The sequence below is a fragment of the Camponotus vicinus genome, unplaced genomic scaffold (genome assembly GCF_025532165.1).
Source record: "Camponotus vicinus isolate PSW18456_S1 unplaced genomic scaffold, iyCamVici1.0 SCAF_4, whole genome shotgun sequence".
Lineage (NCBI taxonomy): Eukaryota > Metazoa > Arthropoda > Insecta > Hymenoptera > Formicidae > Camponotus > Camponotus vicinus.
The window spans coordinates 22,079,184-22,099,360 of NW_028141976.1; the positions used below are offsets into that span (position 1 = coordinate 22,079,184).

General features: G+C 39.0%; 1 protein-coding gene across 5 annotated transcripts in view; it reads left to right on the plus strand.

Annotated features, from left to right (window-relative positions):
- The first annotated feature begins 4,715 nt into the window (after positions 1-4,715).
- Positions 4,716-20,177, plus strand: part of Toy (paired box 6 protein twin of eyeless) — a 33,183-nt gene continuing 17,721 nt past the window's right edge. For 2 of the 5 annotated variants that reach the window (XM_083096226.1, XM_083096227.1), the window contains exons 1-5: positions 4,716-5,733; positions 11,051-11,336; positions 11,816-11,953; positions 18,062-18,314; positions 18,880-19,060. In XM_083096226.1, coding sequence (XP_082952352.1) covers positions 11,324-11,336; positions 11,816-11,953; positions 18,062-18,314; positions 18,880-19,060 — 585 coding nt within the window. In that variant the 5' untranslated portion in view covers positions 4,716-5,733; positions 11,051-11,323. Of the gene's footprint in view, positions 5,734-11,050; positions 11,337-11,815; positions 11,984-18,061; positions 18,315-18,879; positions 19,061-20,177 lie in introns of those variants that run through there. The other 3 variants (XM_083096228.1, XM_083096231.1, XM_083096230.1) reach the window with 3 other exon arrangements.

Below are 20,177 nucleotides of genomic sequence, written 5' to 3' on the forward strand. Positions count from 1 at the left end.
CTATTTCGGCAAAGTTGGCCATTGAAGAGCGCCGATATCGTTGGCGCAACTTATACTCGTGCATGAATAGCTGATTGACATTACGGTATTCGAATGTGTACATATATCCACGCTCGTTATCTCCTCGCTATTGTTTATACGAAATATCTCGTTATATATAACTTGCGTATTATTTATTTATATTTACATCATTGTATTCTTTTTTTCAAACGACGAGTGTGCGTACGCGATGAAAGCAGATATCGCGTTTGTAGTAAATTGCTCGATTGTTACCGCTGTTGTTATTATACGTACATGGCTAAATCAATTACTGGCAAATTGTAATTATTATTCTCGGCGGCGTATCTTTGTCCCGCGTAATTTTTTTTGTTTCGATAATCACATTGCGCCGATCTCTTTTTGTCGTGGAACGACACATTTAAAGCCCGCGAGTGCATAATCCATTGTTCACACGGATAATTTTATTAATGTACGTTAATCCGCGTGTTCCATGCGTTCAAATGCCCGTATTGCAGTTCGTTAACTTAATGGCGATTATCAGGATGAAATACAACTCGTAAATGCGCGAGGCGCAATCCGGATAAGCCGAAAGGCAATAAAGAGGAATTGTAAATGCTTCGGATGAAAATGCTGCCAACAATGCGACCTCGATAGTATTCTGTTCGTGTTAAACGTTCGAATAACACTGTTGCGTATGAAATCGGTTCGATTAAAAATACCGCTAAGCGTTTTAGTTGTTTTGTATAATATTCGATACAATAATAGGCAGAAATATATACGAAGTTCGCGTACATAAATTTGCGAACGATACTGCGAAAAATTGGCGAGGAAAGAATATAAGTTTGGAATAATATTACGATAATGGAGATAGAAAGAGAAAAAAAGATTCATTTATATTATTCCACTTTTTCACTGTTTTTAAATATATTTGGACAATCGTATCAATAAGAAAAAAACTATATAAATTCTAATTAACTTAGTTTTGCACCAACGACTATCCGAAATGTCAATGTTGTATATCGCGGACAAACGCACGTATACATGGGATTTGTCGCGTTTCGATTCCGACTTGATAAATCCAATTGTACGCGGTGGCTAAAGCCGAAAGATACACGAGAACCGTGTCGAAAGACACGCTACTGAACTTTGACAACGATTTGCTATCCCGTATTTCATGGTTATCAACCGGAGGCTACACCTATATTAGCTGCAGGAAATATTAGCGTAGCTATAGCACATAAAGACGTTATTATCCTAATGATTTTCGCATATTCACCGATCGATATCGTTCTTGCAATTTTCCGAATCCGATTGGAAAAAGTGCAGTACGTTAAAAATTTCTTGCTAAATGATTTCTCGGAATGTGATATAAATATTTATGTTATAAATAAATCGTACAAATTTTAAAGTATGACAAATTAAAATAAAATATATATTTTTAAATATCTTATACAAGAGTAGAAGTAAAATGTAAGCAGTAGTAAAATTAAGATGCAATTAAAACCTTCAGATTTGATTTAAGTCATTTTCAAAATAAAAGTAGCCACGCAAAAAGTGAAATTAACTAATAAATGTAGGAAGTTTTTTCGCTAAAAAATTCAGACATATTACTTTAAGGATTTAAAACCTTATCTCTTCCGCCTTAATTTTCCTATCATTCTATACTATATGTTCGTATCATTTCTGCATTTTTATTTTGCAACCTTCGCCGAATCGCTTATGTTGTCATCCCTCGTTAACTATAATCCTCTCTTTATCGGTTGCTTCGAAGGCCAGACAGGACAGAACTTTCGTTGAACGTTCTACGCACGACACATCGATTCTCGTGCTCCGGCTTCAATTAATTACGCCTGGCTGATTAATTGCATACTCGGTCGGATACACGTATTTAGTGTCGCGAGGGTAGCGAGATGACCTTGTCTGATAATTAAGTACCTATTCTTCGATTACATATTGTCCTTGCATATACGTATATTTGTAATATACGTAATATATTCGTAAATAACGCTTTAATTTTGAAAATTACTGCTACAAATGCATATAAATCCAGTAGATTCTACCACATTTAGATAACTTTGAGTTCTTCCTCTCATTGTTTTATTGTGTAATAATATATATAAAGAAAGAAAATTTACTTGTGAAAATTTAGAGATCTCTTGAAAATAGAAAATAATTGTGTGCGCGAATATTAAAAGAAATTTTCAATTTGAGAATAAGATCTCGTGCGATTTTCTTTTAATTTTTCCCCTGTACTTCAATTTATTTTATTATAAATATCAAATGCTTTTATCGACAGTTATATCAGGCTAATGCAGTTTTTTATTTCCATTCGTACATTACTAATGGCAGGAAACAACGTGTGGGATAAAATCGCATTGTAAAATCAATTTTCCGTCGTATAATACTGGCAATGTGAAGTTATGATTGGTACAAACAATCGGCAAACATATACATGCGCTTTTCGAATACAAAAATAATTGGTAGTCGACGAGAGATTTTTTTTGCGAGCGATGGGGGAGATTTTATACAGCGCGACGAATGATGAAATAATTTGCGCGTCGGCTGGGTGCAACTTTCTCGACAGCTCACATTGTATCTATGTTGCATTTTTTTGCTGAATTATTTCCCCCGAGCGCGTCGTTAATCGCGCCGATTGCCACGCTAGCGAGAAAGAGTTAGATACGCAGGTAATTGGCGCCTAATTGGATCCACCTGTTCCATCCGATCGAGCAAAGGAATCTCGACTTTCCTATGGTATTTATTTTAAGCAAAGGGGTTGATATCTCTCTCTCTCTCTCTCTCTCTCTCTCTCTCTCCACAATCTAGCACTCTCATCCCTTTGACGACAAATCTCAAATTCCATTTTTAATCGCGTATAGAAAAATGCCTATTGATTATTCATTTAATAAATTCACAGATTAGGAATAATGATTACATTTTTATTGTAATGTATTCCAAGTTTTACATTTTCAGAAAGACAATAAACACAATTCTTTTTATTTGCCTTATACTATAAATATTATAATGTCACAAATTATATACATACAGACACACACATACACACATACACACACACACACACACACACACACACACACACACACACACACACACACACACACACACACACACACACACACACACACACACACATATATATATATATATATATATATATATATATATATATATATATATATAATAGACATAAAAAATAGCTACTATAAAATAAATTAAAAAATAAATATTACCTTTCAACTCAACCATCAGCTTTAGCTGCTAAATATATATTACAAAAATGCATTTGTTTTAATTCCGCGCGACTGTTTCTTGCGACTTGCTTTGTATGCGAGGTAATCGTTTTAAAGCGCGCGCTAATTCTCAAAGAAAGAGCAAACGCTGGTTTTTACTCGCAGCTGCCATTATCTCTCATTAGAGTGGGTTCTTTTAGCAAAATCCTACCGCGTCTCTCTTATGTCAACCCGTATATATAGACGGAGAAAACGTAAAAGATAAAATAAAGACGAGAAAAACGGGGTGCGAAAAAAGGACTGGAGTTACATGTATTAGCACAAGTTACATGTACTAACACAATGGATATATGCGACTGTGTATACAGATAGACTCAGAGATAAAAAAAATTGGACAGATTGTGCCGAAAGCAGATAAATCAGAGAGTGGATTATGACGATGATTCCATGATGGACGCTACGTGTGAAAACGGCATCAGAATGTCAAATTCAATGTCTATCCATATCAAACTATTCTTTCCATCTTGTATTCAAAATATGTGAAGGGTAAAATCGTGAAGAAAATTAAGCTCAACAAAATTAACAAATTAAAATTCATTCATATTACTTATAATTATACAGAAATAAATTATTCAACACTGTGCAAATAATCTATCCGATAAAAAACTCATTTCAGACGTAATTCTTTATTGTTAAAGAAGATAATAACAATTTTCTTTATTAATTTAATAAATTATATAGTGGAATCAAATAATTAAATATCCAGTAAGAAATCAATAAGTGTTAAAATATTTCTCGATATTTCAAATGCATGATATCTACACATATTGCTACATCGATTTATGCTGATCAATAATTCTAATATCAAGCAGCTAAAAATGAATTAAAAATTTTCGAGTAAATGTTTCAATTACCCCTCTATAACATTATAATACGTCACTTTGACAAGAGCAATAGCAAAGGAGGAAAAAGTAAAGGAACCGGAGTCGCACGCGCGGAGAAAAGAAGAAATTTACGCGAGACTCAAGTAGCATCGTAATTTCGCATATTTTTCACACATTCACGCGTGTACACAACAACAGACTTACCTCGTCGACGTGAAAAATCCTGGTGGAACATCTCGGCGGAGATAGATAGAGAAAGAGACGGACGACGGGGACGACGGCGACGACGGGCGACGGCCGGCGACGGCGTTGCGTGCGAGAGTGGCGTCGCGACGCCGGGCGTCGGCGTGAACCTCGCACGCGCTGCGTTCCGCAGCATCCCGCGCCGAAAACAATGGCGTCGTCGAGGTTCCCCGATCCGACCGGGGAACGGAGCACCGCCCATGACAGGCGCCGCCTCCGGTAGAATGTCAGATCGTGGTGATCGGGCCGCATCAAAAGCGCCGCTCGGAGTTGCGCGACGCCGAGCCGAGTCGAGCTGCGCGGCACGATTGTAGTTTATCCCCACTGTCGGCGAGCACGACGAGCCGCGGCCACACCACCGCTGGTATGGCTCCACCCAGATACCAGCGCTGGTCCTGGTCGAGAAGCCTCGTCAGGGGCAACGTTGCCCGGAGGCAAGGCAACTGCCTGGTCGGCACTCGGCTCGCACAGGACGAAGAAGAGAGAAGGAGCGCGAACGGGGGAGGAAGGAGAAAGGATGAGGAACGGAGACGGCGTGAAGCGCAGCAGGGCAGAGAACAGGGACAACACCGGCCGAAGGGAGACGGTGTGTACGAGGGAACGCGCTTAGGGGTGGGGGCGCCGAAATCGTGCGGCAGGGATCTCCGCATGCGGGAAGGCAGACTCTGATGGTCAATCGGGCGCCGCGCACCGCAGCAGCGACGCGTCACTGCACCCCTGTTTTGGGAGTCGGGCACGTGCTTCTTTCCTCTCCACCGACGCCGCGCGTTCAACTGCACTCCGGCTCGCAGCGTCTCGTCCGCAGTCAGCCAGGCGCGATAAACTCCGATAAACCGCCGAGAAGAGCCGCGCTTCTTCACGCTCCTTGTATCCGGAAAGCGTTACCGTCAAGACACATCCTGGATATTCTTGTTTCTTTTGTACGGCGTTGATTCGAACGTTATTTCGCGCTTGACAAAGAATCTCGTGAGCACCTGCTACGCACCGTGATCTTGAGGGCGTGATCCCCATCTCTCGGATCTGTCATCGGTGCCTCGTTCATAATTGACAGCAATAATCCGCGTTTAATAGTCAACAGTGTGGATTCATCGACGTGGCGAGATTCGATGCACTCTCTGCGTTAAACTGTGCAATTCTAGTGTATCAGTGAGATCAGAAGTTGAGCCGCGGCATATCCACATTCGTCGGCAGCTGATTCCTTGAGGTTCCTTCATCGGCGCGGCAAACTGAGGAGCGCGAGAGCTCCGATCTACGGGAGCCGTGCCGAGAAAGTATCGTGAGCAGAGCAACGTCGTCGCGGATTGTGCTTTCAGCTGGTGGCTGGATCCGGCCTGACCACGGCCATTCTCGACACGGTACGTTCGCATTGAGTTTATAATAAAAAAATTCGAAATTTCTTAACATTTTAGCTCTGTGTAAATTTAAGATTCTTATTTATAAACATAGACTTTTCTTGAAGCATATGGTTAGTAAAATGTTAAGAACATAGCTTATATTACAGTTAGCTAATTGATCTATATTCGAATTTCATAAATTGTAGATATGATTATCCATTGTCAAGTGTAATACTTTATTTCTATTTATTAGTAATTGTATAATGATTCTATGAAAAAAGTGAGTCAAGAGTGGTTCTCTATATTTCCTTTTTTAATCATATTCTCGTTTTTAATGGGTGAATATTTCTCTTCATTTTTAAAGTACTTTATACTTGCAAGTAACCGTCGGACTTTCTATGTTATCGATATATCAATTTCTAACAACTGATTGCTGATATAATTAAATAATTACTTTTAGGAAAAAGAATTATAAATAAACCGCAATTTAATAAATTCATTTCAACGTTCAGGATTTTATATAATTAATATCACAGATAATGTATGATAAAAAAATTGAATATTAAACAATATTTATGATTTTTTAGTATATTACTTCATTATCGATGTAATATCCTAGTTATATTTTTATTTTATACATTCTTCGTATTATTTTACAATAATATAATTATTATTTTTTGTATTATTTTATATAATTTTTATTCGGTTTGATAATGGTTTTTTTAACGATATCTAAAGGATAAAATCTTCGAGAAGAGTGATGTACTACAAATTACATATGTAAATGTTATCATAATTGTTTTATACTTATAAACAAGTTTATAAGTAAATATGAGCTATTTTCAAGATTAATAATTTTTATCAAGTATGTTTTTTTTATTCAAGCAAGACTTGATTTATATAAAAAATTACGAGATTCTTTTATTTTATTTATATAATAAGTACAGAGGGAAATATATTTTGTTGCTCGAAAACGACAGCAAAGAAACGAATTGAATTTTCCTGCAGAATTGCCTCTTACTGTCTATAGAAAACTGTAATAAACCGAAATAGAGGTAATAACTTGGACGCGCGGCGCGATGCGACGGTTAGCTACAAATTGCGCGTGGCACAATGGCGTTGTTAACGCCCGAGTACCTCTTTATGATCGCGAAAAAAAGCTGTCGATTGCAAGCAGAATGCATCGTACTTGTTTACCGAAAGTGCGAGAGGCAATATTGCGGTGCCTTTTATGAAAGCTTCGATTTTTTAATATCCAAGAGACTCTATTTATGTTCTGATCTCGTTCTAGAATCAATTTGAATTTGAGTTATTGTGTAACTTGATGATAAAACAATGAAATTACGTTTTAGATAGAACGAAAAAACGAAAGAAAAATTCTTATTGTCATCTTCTTATTGTTATTCTCCCTCTTATATTTTTCGTCTTCTTTATCATTATATATAATTATATCTTAATCATTATATATTTTACAATTGTATACAGAATCTTATTTTTTATCGCAATTATATAAAAAATTTTATTATAAATGTGATTTTAGTATTTTGTGCAACTTTTAACATTTTGCATATTTTGCAGTCTCTCTCTTTCTCTTATTATTCTTTATATTTAAATTTCAATGAATAAATAATAACATTTTTATTATCTTCTTCGTAAACAGCACTTGTAATTTTTAAAGGGGAATTATAAAAGAAGATCGTTAAATTATTTTTCATCAAAAGTAATTTTATGTAGCTGTAGAATTCCACATGAAATGCAATATCTTTTTTACATCGTTTCAGCTTGTATATTTATTCGAGAGACATATTGTTGATATTATTTCTAGATGAAAGAAGCGAACACGTTTTGCTCATTGAAAATGATACAATCTCGGAAAATAACAGATGTCTCTCCTCGAGTGCTTGACAAAGAAAGCGTTCGCGTACTTCAGAGATTTCGTGAAAAGCCCTTTGTCGTGCCTAAAGCGCTGAAGGCCGAAGGGAAAAAGGATAAACCTGAGAAAAATCTTAATCTCAATTGTTTACTAATTTTGAGTCTCTTCTCTAGTAGTTTTTCTGTTAAATCGATTAAACCGATGTCAACGTTTCATGTTTTTTCGTGCGCAAAAGTGTCAAATTAATTTTCTCTTTAATTACGTGATGCATAATTATAAATCTTTATCTCATCAAAAATATATTTATAATATATATTGGATAGAATTTTGGGGTACACAGAATATTATTAATCAAAAGATATATATATTAATTTCAATAAATTGTCTTAATTTAAGACTTGCATTTCTTTTTTTCTCTCTGTCCAGAGAAAATCAAGTTATGTAGAGAAATGTGATATATTTGATAGAGTAATTGTAATGCACGTATGGAGTGCGTCGGAGAATTAAAAACGATTAACTTGCGTATCCGATTCGAATTAGTGCGAGGATACGCGCTCGCAGGGACTGCCGGCATTCTAATTGGCGCAAATTAATGCATCGTGCTTAAACTTTCGCTTTTCGCGCTCGACGGGACGCAGGTCGTCTGCGAGATATTCCGCTTTTGTGCCGAAAAGGTAGCGCGATGTCGTGTCGTTTTAACGAGACTAAACACAGCTCGTTCTTCAGATCTCCGTCGCGTTCTGCACGTCGCGTTCCCCAGCTGTCCGGATACTTCCGAGGCAGTAATTTCATCTTGCGCCTCGCTAGCTAAAAGTCCCGTAGCGCGCGTGTGAAATAGCCTACTATTCCTACATCCCCTTGTATTTTTTAATAATTGATAATTAAAAAATCTTGTAATTATAGTTGCCATCAGTCTTCGTTTTCGATACATATATTTGTTGACGAAAAAGAAAATATTTATTGTTGTTATTGAAACGTGCAAATTTTCTAAACGATGCTTATATCATTAATATTGTGTCTCAGAAAGAAATGCGAAATTTATTTAAATATCACAAATCAATCATTAATATATGATGTAGGATAAGTACATTTTATAACATGTATTTTGCGTGTTTGTTTACGATAATATTTATGCATTTTTTGCTATTTATTTTTATTCTTTCATCAAGTGACATAGATTGCTACCGCGAGGAAACATACTCGTAATATCAAATATGCATAATGTACGCATGTATATATACACATACAAGTATCAAAGATTAAATTATTTATCCTTCTGCCAATCGCGCGGAATCGCGTTTTGACAGCGGGATCCAATCGAGATCTCGTAACGAGTACGACTTCTCTCTCTCTTTCCATCCTAAGAAGTAGCATCTCGAGAATAAGTCGCGACGAGAAGCGGAATGATCTCGCGGTCGACCACGTTTAACGACCCTTGGCTCGCCGCTTTACAGCTTGCACTTTTCGATCCGGTCAGGCGCGGGTATTGATGTCCCCCGCTTTGCCGTCGGCCGTCGTGACGTTACCGCGACTGGGCTTGAAAGGAGCTAATGATCTACGAGCCGCGCCGAATGACAATTAACGCTCGTCTCGACACACGCCGGCGTGTGATGATTAACCGTGATGAGACGAGGGGCACGCAAGAATGCGCATAGATGCGCTGCGCTCGCGCGTACATGTCGGATTTCTCGATCGTCAGGATATTGTCTCGGTGGCACTATAGGTGCTATTCGATAATTCAGTGGTGAGATTAGATTATTTCTCTTCGTAGCGATTTGTTCGTGACACTTTTCGGGAATAATTTTAAATAATTTGCATTAATTATTTTTGTTTATGAAATATACATCGTTTTGTTTATGTAATACATCGTTTAATTATCGGAAAATTTTGCCTATTTTGACAAAACAGGTAGGAGTGCAGGTAAATTGTACTGCTATTCATTTCTCATATACATACGTACAATATAAAAATTTCCGGGTGCAGTTGCAAAAATAGAATAACTACTGATAATTATGCGTTATTTCCAAGTCAAAATATACATACAATTACTTTCAAGGAGCAATAATAATGTATATTTATTACTCTCTTATGAATACAGTGATTTATTGTTACAAAAAATATGAAATACTTTGCAACATGTCAATAATTTATTCGCGATTATGTTACTTCATTAATTATGTTGCAAGTGAAAAAAATAAGGGAATGAAAAACATTTGTTTTCGAAAAAAATATATTAAAATTTAATTCAAATTTTTCCGATTATATATCCTAATTGCGTTATTTTTATGATAACATGAAAAAAATCTTTCCGCCAGCATTTTGACACTGTACACATTCTCGTTAGATCTATCGTGCGTGAAGTAATACGGACAAATTTATGCGGGATGTAATCAACCTTGGAAAAATTCGAAAATTTACCGCCGACACGGCAATGTTTATTATTTGTTCGAGTGCTATTTATTTTTTGGCGCACTTTGAAATTTGCTTTTGGCGAACCAGTTTCGACGGCGCCAATATTTACCGCGTTTCGCAGGCGATAATCCCCCGAATTATGTTCTTTGAAGCCGCGTTATTTACGGGCACGCGTCGCGGAAAGGTACAGGAATCAATCGAGTTTCTGTAATTGTCATGAATTTATATAAAATCGTTGTAAAAACATACGTGAAATAATTTCGGCACGCGATTATCGTTAACAACGTTCCCTATGCTGTAGGCTAAGTGATTCGCCGTCGGGCGTCTGTTGGCGGGTGCCCCTTTCCTCACCAAGTAAAAATTTCATAATACGATTAAGAACGACGTGAAATCGAAACGCGTTCGCATCTGTTAATAATCCATGCTGTCGATACGTTATGTCGTTACGCTCGAAATTGGTTTTTGATCGCGCTCTGCACTAAATAATCATCGCGCCGCGATATATTCCCCATGAGAGTTACGGCATTATCGGTGATATTATCCAGTTCCGATAATACGATATCGGTGTTATAGCATGTTATACGTATTTTAACGTGTTTACGTGCAACATGTTTTTTTTTTTTTTTTTTGTGAAAACGATGATGGATTTTTCATCCTTTAGTTTTTGCTCTGAATAAAACGCGATTATTACATCCTCTTTTTTCATTTTTAAAATTTGGTTTGTATAATTATGTTAGTATATTGTGTACTATATACTCTTCATTTAATAAAATAAAATTGTGCATTTTTGGTTTAAGATAGTTAAAATAGATTGTGTAAAGCTATCCATAAAAAATATATCTATCAAATAGGTGTATTTAACGAATGATTATTAGCTCTTGATTTCTGCTGTATCATTATTTAAATAGTTACAACAGGTATACATCTATTTATACAAAAATGAATAACATTGTGTGCAAGTAATGCTTTGACGTAAATGTCAATAGTCAGTCTCGAGTTAGAAGCAAATTATACAGGAAAAATTTGACCGAGCCATCCGGAATATGATTTTAGCACTGTGTTAGCGTGGCCGGAGGTGGCGGCGGTGGAGACGGCGGCGGCGGAGGCAGCAGTGGCGGCGGTCGGCTGAGCCTGCACCTTCGTCCTTGCGGAGGTAGCGGTGGCGGCGGAATTGCCGAAAGTGACAGCGCTCCGGATTATCCGCCGAGCGCTGCGGCAGCGCGGAGCAGGGAGGCTGCGGCGGCGGCGCTGCACGCGGCAAGAACCCTGTTGGGCGCGGGGGTGGCCAACCCTTGCTCGCCTACCCCCGAGCCGCCCTTCTGGAAGATGCCGCATAAAGGTCGGTCGAATCAATTTACTTAATTTTACGCGAGCGGACGCGAGAAGAGACGGGATGTTTGGTGATTGTGATTTGGAATAGTACCGAGAGCGGATAATCGATAAGTTGACTTTTCAAAAGTTTGATCGGTAGTCGATGGATGTGCCTTTTGTCGAGAGAAACTCTTGTCGGACGGATGGAGTTATTTACAAGACCTATAATTGATTTATTCCGTGACAAAAAGATATCAATTAAAGTATTAATTATGAAATACTTTGTATATTAATTAGAGGTGTGAATAGAATGAAAAAGTAAAACTTGCGATCCTATAAATTGTAACAATCGAATAATTTCCTATTCCAATTGAAGAAGTATATTGTATTGAAACGAAACAGAATGTATAGATGAGCAAATTTTTCGATCTCTCTATTGCACAGGGTTTAATGATACTAGAATGTTTACTTTAACGACAAAAAATCGACTCTTTCTATAAATTCCAGAACTGCCGTATATTTTTGCGGATGCTCCAATTACCGCGGTTGCTTGCAAACTATCCGACTATCACTCGGCAAACCAGACGATTATAGAAAGAAGCAACTGTCAACACTGTCTACTCGCTGGTAATTTCGATGCGATCAGTACGTACAGGTCCAGCAACTAACTCGCAAGTACACGCACTTTATAGTCCCTAATTAAGTTAAAGATCTATAGCGTGTATTTTCAATAAGTTCAACAATAAGACAACAAACATGAATAATATAGCAGATTATGCTAAAAACTTTAAGAATCGTACATTATTGTGTAGATATTAAAAATGTTGTAATGTCATGTTTAATCATAATGTGTCAAATTTGGCAATTACAATAGTTTGGCTAATGGCTCTTTATTTTATAATAATAAATCTTGACGCATTATCGCTCCCGGTTCAAAGTTTTATTGAGCAGGTAGATGGTTTCATTAGAAACTCGCGGTTCTTCCAGTAAAGTAACGATCTCGCGATCAGTTATAGAGAAAGGAACAAGTAAATATACGTACGCTTATGGGCTTAGGTGGGCTCGCGGTTACCCTCGGGGGTTAGTCGGTAATTTGACACGCCTTTGGCCGGCTTCTGTCGGGCCAGTGGCCCCTTCGCTGGCGACTCCGAAGGGTGGCGAAGAGTGGAGGCCCTCTTGCACCTCGAAAGATTCGTCCGCGCGACCCGCCAGCACACCCGGTAACAATCGGTTCGAGCCTCCCTTTCGTAATAAGGGGTAAAGGAGGGGTTGGGCACGCTTACACTGCCAATTTGTCTCGATGCAACGTAATCTTTCTCCGTTCGAGAGCGGAGGCGCGGGATCGCGTTACGCAACTATGGCCCATGCAGGATTATAATGGGACTTGTAGAAGAATATAAGTGCTTCCCCCCTCACTCTTTCTCTCTCTTTCTCGCTTTCCATCGGTCCCCTCCTCGAAGTATTCATGTATAGCTCCAAGGCGGGCAATGCTTGCGTGGCACGAGCGCGCCCCTCTTTCATCTGTCCAACCACTAATCTACCCCCTCTGCGCTCTCTCTCTCTCTTTTTTATGCGTACTATATATATATCAGAAAACGAACTGCCTCTTCGATTCTCTATAAAATCCCCGGTAGCTATTTGAATCAAACGCCCGATTCATGAGAGCGCTGTATTTCGTTCTAGTCGTTACGCGAGATTTGTTAATGGTTATGGGCGCCAGGCCCTATGCGTTGGTTACGGGATCGGATCTCGCGCGTGCCAGGGTTCGGAGACTGCGGAGATTACCTGCTTCCGTTGCTCCAAGAGGATAATAAATGTCGGCGGTGCAGGATTATCCCCGCGACCAATCAATAGGCTATGGCTCTGCGATACGTCTGCGAGATTCACCGATAACTTTTGCTAGTAGATAGACATATGTGAAGGATTTGGAATATACCGATATTTCTTCGGATTGCATGGCTGCTATATCGGGAAGAAAAAATATGTACAAATTATTCAATCAGTTTGAAAGCAGCTGCATGTGAACTCTGGGATGCCTTACGCGAGACATTAATTAATCCTTTCGCAACATATTTGCGACATATTTCACAACCGGAGCATTAAACAGAGAATATTGCGTCAAAGATAACTTTATTTATATGTGCAAAAAATTTAAAGATCAATAAAATTTAATGGTGCGATTGAGAAACTGTATACGCAAACAATAAAATAGATTTATTTATTTTCATGATATTAAGAGGATTGCTGTTGTCTTTTTTTCGTTCATTGGTAATGGTTCGTTTAATATGATGAGCGTTAAGTATCAAGTCAGGATTTTGCGGTCCGTTACCTGACGCAAAATTACTGACGCAAAATTTATTTAATCGTACTGTGGCTGGGCCCGCGGCGTCGAGATTATCGTGTTATCTCGCGCATTCTCACGCAAAGCATCTTGTTATCCGTGAATAGTAACTAGCACGAATGAATAGTAACTAACTCCGCTGTGGTGCAATTTCAGTATTTACAGTAAAAAGCTGTGCGGAGAAAAAAGAGAGAGAAAGAGAAGGAGGGAGGGAGAAAATGATCTGCCTTACGCACGGTGTCAATAATAACGGGCGCGGTAATGAGTGTGCGCTGTCGGAGACGGTGGCTGCTAATACTGCGCCGCCGCCTCTTAACACCGTCCGTAATGAATTCGTCGCTCGGAAAGCAGCGAGAGCGTCCCCGCTCTTACCGCGATTCAACTCATTAGAGAGCGTATGCCTGGCATGCCATCTTTGATGTCGCTGAAGGGCCCCCACGAGATGAAGTTCTCTCTCGGCGGTGCCATGAGTTTATCACGAAACGCTCGGAGGCTATGTCGCGCGCAGGTTTGCTCATCCGTCGAGATCATCCTCACGTGATAATAACATTTAGCCAGTGATACTCGAACACGTCGATTTCAGAAGCGTCCTGCATCCGTTATGCCGCTCATAGATGCTCAACTGTTGCCGGAAATAAGCGGGATCGAACCATCGCAATCGTTAACGCGATGACAAGTCTGGAGTAAATATCTTGAAACTTCCCTTACATTATGAATTACTTAGATAAATAAATCATTTTGTCGTTTATCTTAATTTTCTACGTAAATGGTTTGCCAACTGAATTGTTAAATCGTTAATAATCAATTGCTGTGTGCTTGCAAGTTTGTCAAACTGGCTGACCCCATGTATCTTTTTTTCACTAGCAATGCAATAACACTTTATATACTTTTACAATCACACAATATTTTCTTTCGTAATTGTTTCTATTATATTAATGTTGGAAGTTGGATAGTTTATTCTATTGAATCTCACTAATGCGCGGTCGTATTATCAATGCTAAATATGGCGCACATAATTAAATTATTTAACGTACGCGCGACGCGACGACGACAGGTGAAAGTAATTTCAGCCGCGAAAGCGAGATATTTTTTATGGATGCCGACGAATAAACAGCAATTCGTTAAATGAATTCGGAACTGACACACTCTGTAACTGATTACGTTCGGCCGGTTTCGAGTCGCAACGCGGGACTAATTACCCGCAAACTATTATTACATCCCATTAAACAACTATTCCGCTGCAAACTTTCTGTCATCGTTGGAAATTGGAGTGGCGTATTAGCCGCTTCGCTGAGCTGTTTTGTTTCTATTATCGGGTAACGATCAATCGTTTCTTTCCAATGGGTTTAATGTTTGCTCGTCTAGGATATAAACGCAATGGCTCAAACAAAATTAATCAAGTGTTTCAAAAATTTTAATATCATAATACATATACTCTATTTCCGGTCATTATTAAATAGACTTTACAAAAATTCGATGAAAGATCCAATTGGTCCATAGGTTCACGTAAAACGTTTCTACATCGATTTTCATCGCGTTTATTCGCGCATCTTAAATACCGACGATTGTTTCTGCGCTTAAAGACTTTTGCTCAGAGCGCAGAGATTCGGGAGATGTTTGGCGAGGACGGTAAAGGATGGCTCGACCAAGCGGACTGAGCGAGCTGGCGCGGGTGGGAGGAAAGCGTCAGGGAGGACGAGGGTGTCGCGACGCCGTGCGCCGGGGTTGCACAGGATGGGATTTAATCTGTGTCCCGTTTCACGCTTAGCCAAGTGGAACCTTTTTGCCTCACTTTGCGGCGCGACTTGCTTTTACGCCGCACCGCCGCGTAGATTAACGCGAAATTATATATAAAGAATGTGTGCGGCCGGCGGTTGTGTGCACGAGTTGACGATATTCGAGCCCTCTCGCCGACATCATCCCCCTCTGTCGGGGGTGGCCGCCCTCCGGCATGAGGCGAAAGACGATGAACGTAAAGGGTGTATCTCGTGCGCGCGTACATGTGCAGCTAAGTCATGCACACTTGTCCCCTTTGTAACGAATTAAACTTGTGAAAAACAGCACAGACTCGTGCACCGTCCCTTCAAAGAACAGAACCGTCGACGACGCGTTCTCACTTTGACCGCCTATTTTTAAGATAAACCATTCAGCTGAAAGGATGAAGCGATTCGGAAGAATACCAAGCATCTTTGAATCAGATTTGTAATTTAGATAATTTTTAATTAAAATATGGCAAATATCATTTCAATGTATAAATCGATATATTGTTGCGAGGGGCTTTAGTTTTACGAATAATAAATACTGATAATATTGAGATAATTAATTACTCATGAGCGAAAAAATACTCATGAGCGAAAAAAAAAATATATATATATATATATATATATATATATATAATAAAACAAATTATAAAATAATCTATTTTGACATAATCTAATCGCACGTAACTCAAGACTTATTATACATATGATAATGCAACCACGATCTTATGCGTTCGCTAGTGCTCTTATTAATTTGAGCAGCACAAATATTTATTAATCATGAAAGAAATTGCCGAAAGTATCGTAAAGAAAAATTGACTCGAAGAAAATGTTTTCCCTCGTGATTGTCTACTTTATGTCGCGCGCATAATTAAGAAACGCATTAAGAAACTTTATAAACTCGTCGATATAAGTTTGCGGAAAGTGGCAACTATGATCAACAAATCGATAATGAGAATCAATCTTTGTTGTATAAAATTATATTAATTGTATCCCGATGTTCCTAATTCATGAACAATTAGATCGAATATTCCTTTAAATATTTTATAAGATATTTGTCAGTGTGTTTCATATAAAAGTTTCCATTATGAAACGAAATTAAAAATGCCTACAAGATCATGTTCTAAAAAGAGATCGAATTATTTGTTTCTTCTCGGATTCCCGAATTGCTATCGCTATAAAAAGATATAAGAAGCACCTCCTTGAAAATTTCTTCGGCGCCGTGGATTTACTTATAATAAGACTCTCAACTTCAATTTCTCGCTCCTCATTCTCTATCATTATATTTGTTATTTCTTTTACTCGGAGCTCGCTTAAAAAGCTTCGGTTATAATGTGATTGAAGCTAAAAAACTTTTTATGATAGACACAGAGTTGTATATTAAGGAACGAGTGATTATCAACTGATATCGCGGATAAAAAAAATATTTTTTTCTAGAGATAGATTTATAGAAATTAATTTTTGTTTCTCTCAGAATCTTAACTACCGTGTCCCAAAATTCGTTATAATTTTGTTTTGAAATAAATGTCATTAATTTAAAATTGATGATCGTGTAATAATAAGTGTTTCAACGCATTCGCGATGCACGAAATATTAAAAGTTACGTTAAAGATTAATTTTTGAATAGTCGCCATCTCTGTTCTTGATATTTTTATACGGAATATCGAATAATGGCGAGAGGAGTGTGAGATTTCATATCTTCTCGCGTCGGCGAAAACGAGGCACAACAGAAGTGGTGTAAGAACGGAAGAAAGCGACAAGCGGAGGAACAGCAAGCGAGAAAACCACTTCGTGTTGTTATACGAAGTGGTTTCGCACAGCGACGGAGGCGACGCGGACCATCCAAGATTACATTCCAATTATTTCTTGTCGCTTTGCGCGGTGCAAAAGCGGGAATTAATTAAATTTGTTAATTGCAAGATGCATTTAGCAACGCTGGCTCCCGTCGTCTGTGCGCCATCACGATGTCTTCTCGTTGGGAGAACTTCTCCTTTTGCCCACGATTCACCATAGAAATTTAACAAAGTGACAAGAGGAAAGCTGAGAGGTTCACTTTTGCATCAAGATACATGTATTAAAAAGCAAAAGAGCTTTTGTTCACCGTGAAATCTAATACTTTTCCAATTGCCTTCATTGACATTTTATCTCTTGAGCAAATTAACTTTCAATTTAGTACATTATAAGCTTTATCGCAAATATTACAGTTTCTCTTGCATAATTATTGAATGACACAATGTATTGTGTAGATATCTATTTGTTACACTTGCCATTGTGTCCCTTTGCGTCACAATTACCGCTATCGTCAATATCAGACGTATCTACACGATATATTTCCATTTCGGCGCTTCCTCCGCGCGTGATGCACCATACGCAATACATGTAACATATCGTAATAAGGCACACGGGAGCGAATTAATCGGCGCGCAAGGGTCAAACTGATCTTCGTTACGTGACATCCGCTGAGCGTCGAAGCGTGTGATCGCGACGCAAACATCTCCCTTGGTGTTCAATCTGACGCTTCGGATTCGTGCGACAGGCGCGAGCGCTAATTAGACTAATAAGAACGCGTTCAGCGCGCGTACTCTCTCCGCTGTTTACCAATCAGATGTTCTAGCGAAGTGACGTACACGTTGCGCGCGTTTTGATTCACAGAGGAAGACTTGATGCACGGGGGTGGTGCGGGTATTGGCGGGGGTTCTATGGTCGGACAGAACTCAATATTTGGATGCTCGGCTGCAGGACACAGCGGGGTTAACCAGCTCGGCGGCGTTTACGTCAATGGCCGACCGTTGCCGGACTCCACGAGGCAGAAGATCGTCGAGCTGGCCCACAGCGGGGCCAGACCGTGCGATATATCACGCATACTGCAAGTCAGCAATGGATGTGTCTCCAAGATCCTTGGCAGGTAAACATATTGATCTATCTCTCTCTATCTCTTTCTCTTTCTCTTTCGAAATCATGAGCGAGACCGTTCAAGAAATTAAGTCGTTATATATGACGTTTGAATAATAATAAAATGTATGATTGCTGTCTAAATCCAATTAGTCAGATTCAATAGTTATAAAACGCAACTGCTGCATTTTTTTGATACAATTAGTAATAAAGCCACTTGATACAATTGTGATAAAATTTATAATATAATGTAAATAATAAATAAATTTTTCTTCTATTTTTAATAATTTTGTTTTGATGTTGAGATTTTAAAATAATTGGATATGCGATAACAAGCTAATTTTATATTAATTTCAAGTTTTTACGTTACATTTTACGTTATATTTACATGATCGTCACGTCACGATCTCTCGCAGAAATTGCAGGATATTAATAAAGTTAGAGCTTTCATCCAATGAGATGTCCCCCTTTTATAAAGTTTCTCACATTTTTTTCAATAACCATATCATGTTCAAAAGGCTCGCCACGACGTAACGTTAACATGCATCAAGTGAAAATAACAATATCCTCTTTCGCAGGTATTACGAGACTGGCTCGATCAAGCCACGGGCGATCGGTGGTAGCAAGCCACGGGTGGCGACAACACCTGTGGTCAACAAAATCGCCGACTATAAACGAGAATGTCCCTCGATCTTTGCCTGGGAAATTCGCGATCGACTTTTGCAGGAGGGCGTATGCAATAACGACAATATACCCAGCGTAAGTGAAAATGTTGAATGAAGAAATTTGCTTAATCTAATTAAGTCCGATAGCTAATTAATATGCTAAATTTCTTTATATTAAATCCTTTGAGTAAATATCGATGGTAGAATCATATATTAGAACAAGTATAGAATCAGCTTAAACGCGCATGTTGCATAAATTCCAACTTTTCAAGATTGCGAGCCACGACTTGCATAGATTTATCGTACTTACCGTGATGCGTGCGAATAAATTTCCCTGTCGGCGTCATATTGGGCCATTGATTGGACACGGTATAAGTTTACGCGTAATCCGCCGTCGACTTATCGTGGCGTGCAGCCGGTCGGGTGTACTTACCCATCGGATCCGGCCACTCGACCCTAATCAAAGTCTCGTCAATGCGATCGGCTGGGTGGGGTAATCGGTCCATTACGCGGACCTCGGCATTGTCCACCCTCCCGGGCGCTGATCGCCCTTCTCCGAACTCGAAGAATCTTCTCCGGTCGTACGTCTATCCGTCTACCAAACATCCTGCCCAAACCCTGCGATCCCTTCTGTCGATCGACCTACGAGAATATTTCGCGCGGTCGATCGTCCTCGTCTGGCTTCTTCGAGAACATTCTCCCTCCCGGTAATACTCTCCCTATATCGGATACCGTCAGGAATACCGAGGGGGATGGCACGCGTACAAGTCGTTATCCATCGGCTCGTGGAGGAACCTCGCTCTTATCGGCGTGTTCCTAGGAACTGCCGAGTGAAGAAAGTTGGTGGGAGATGTAGGAGGTTCCAGGATGATCAATCAGAGCGTCTAGCACGTGTCGTTCTGTCGTCGAGCATGTAATGCATCGGCCAGTAGCGATGTTACATTTGAGAGAACATCATTCTATAGTATATCTTTATTTCTTATCACTTCACTAGATTTAATCTTTATCATTCTGTCATTATATTCTCTTTTTGGAACATGAGGCGCTATTTTATTAATAATAGTTTTGTAATTTTTAAATTTTCTACCGTGAGATCTAGTATCAAAAATCAATATACAAAACTTTCGGGATTATTGGTGGGCTAAGAATAACTTTAGAATTGTTCTCGAAACATTAACCGAAGATATGAGAAGGAGAAAAGACGTAATTTG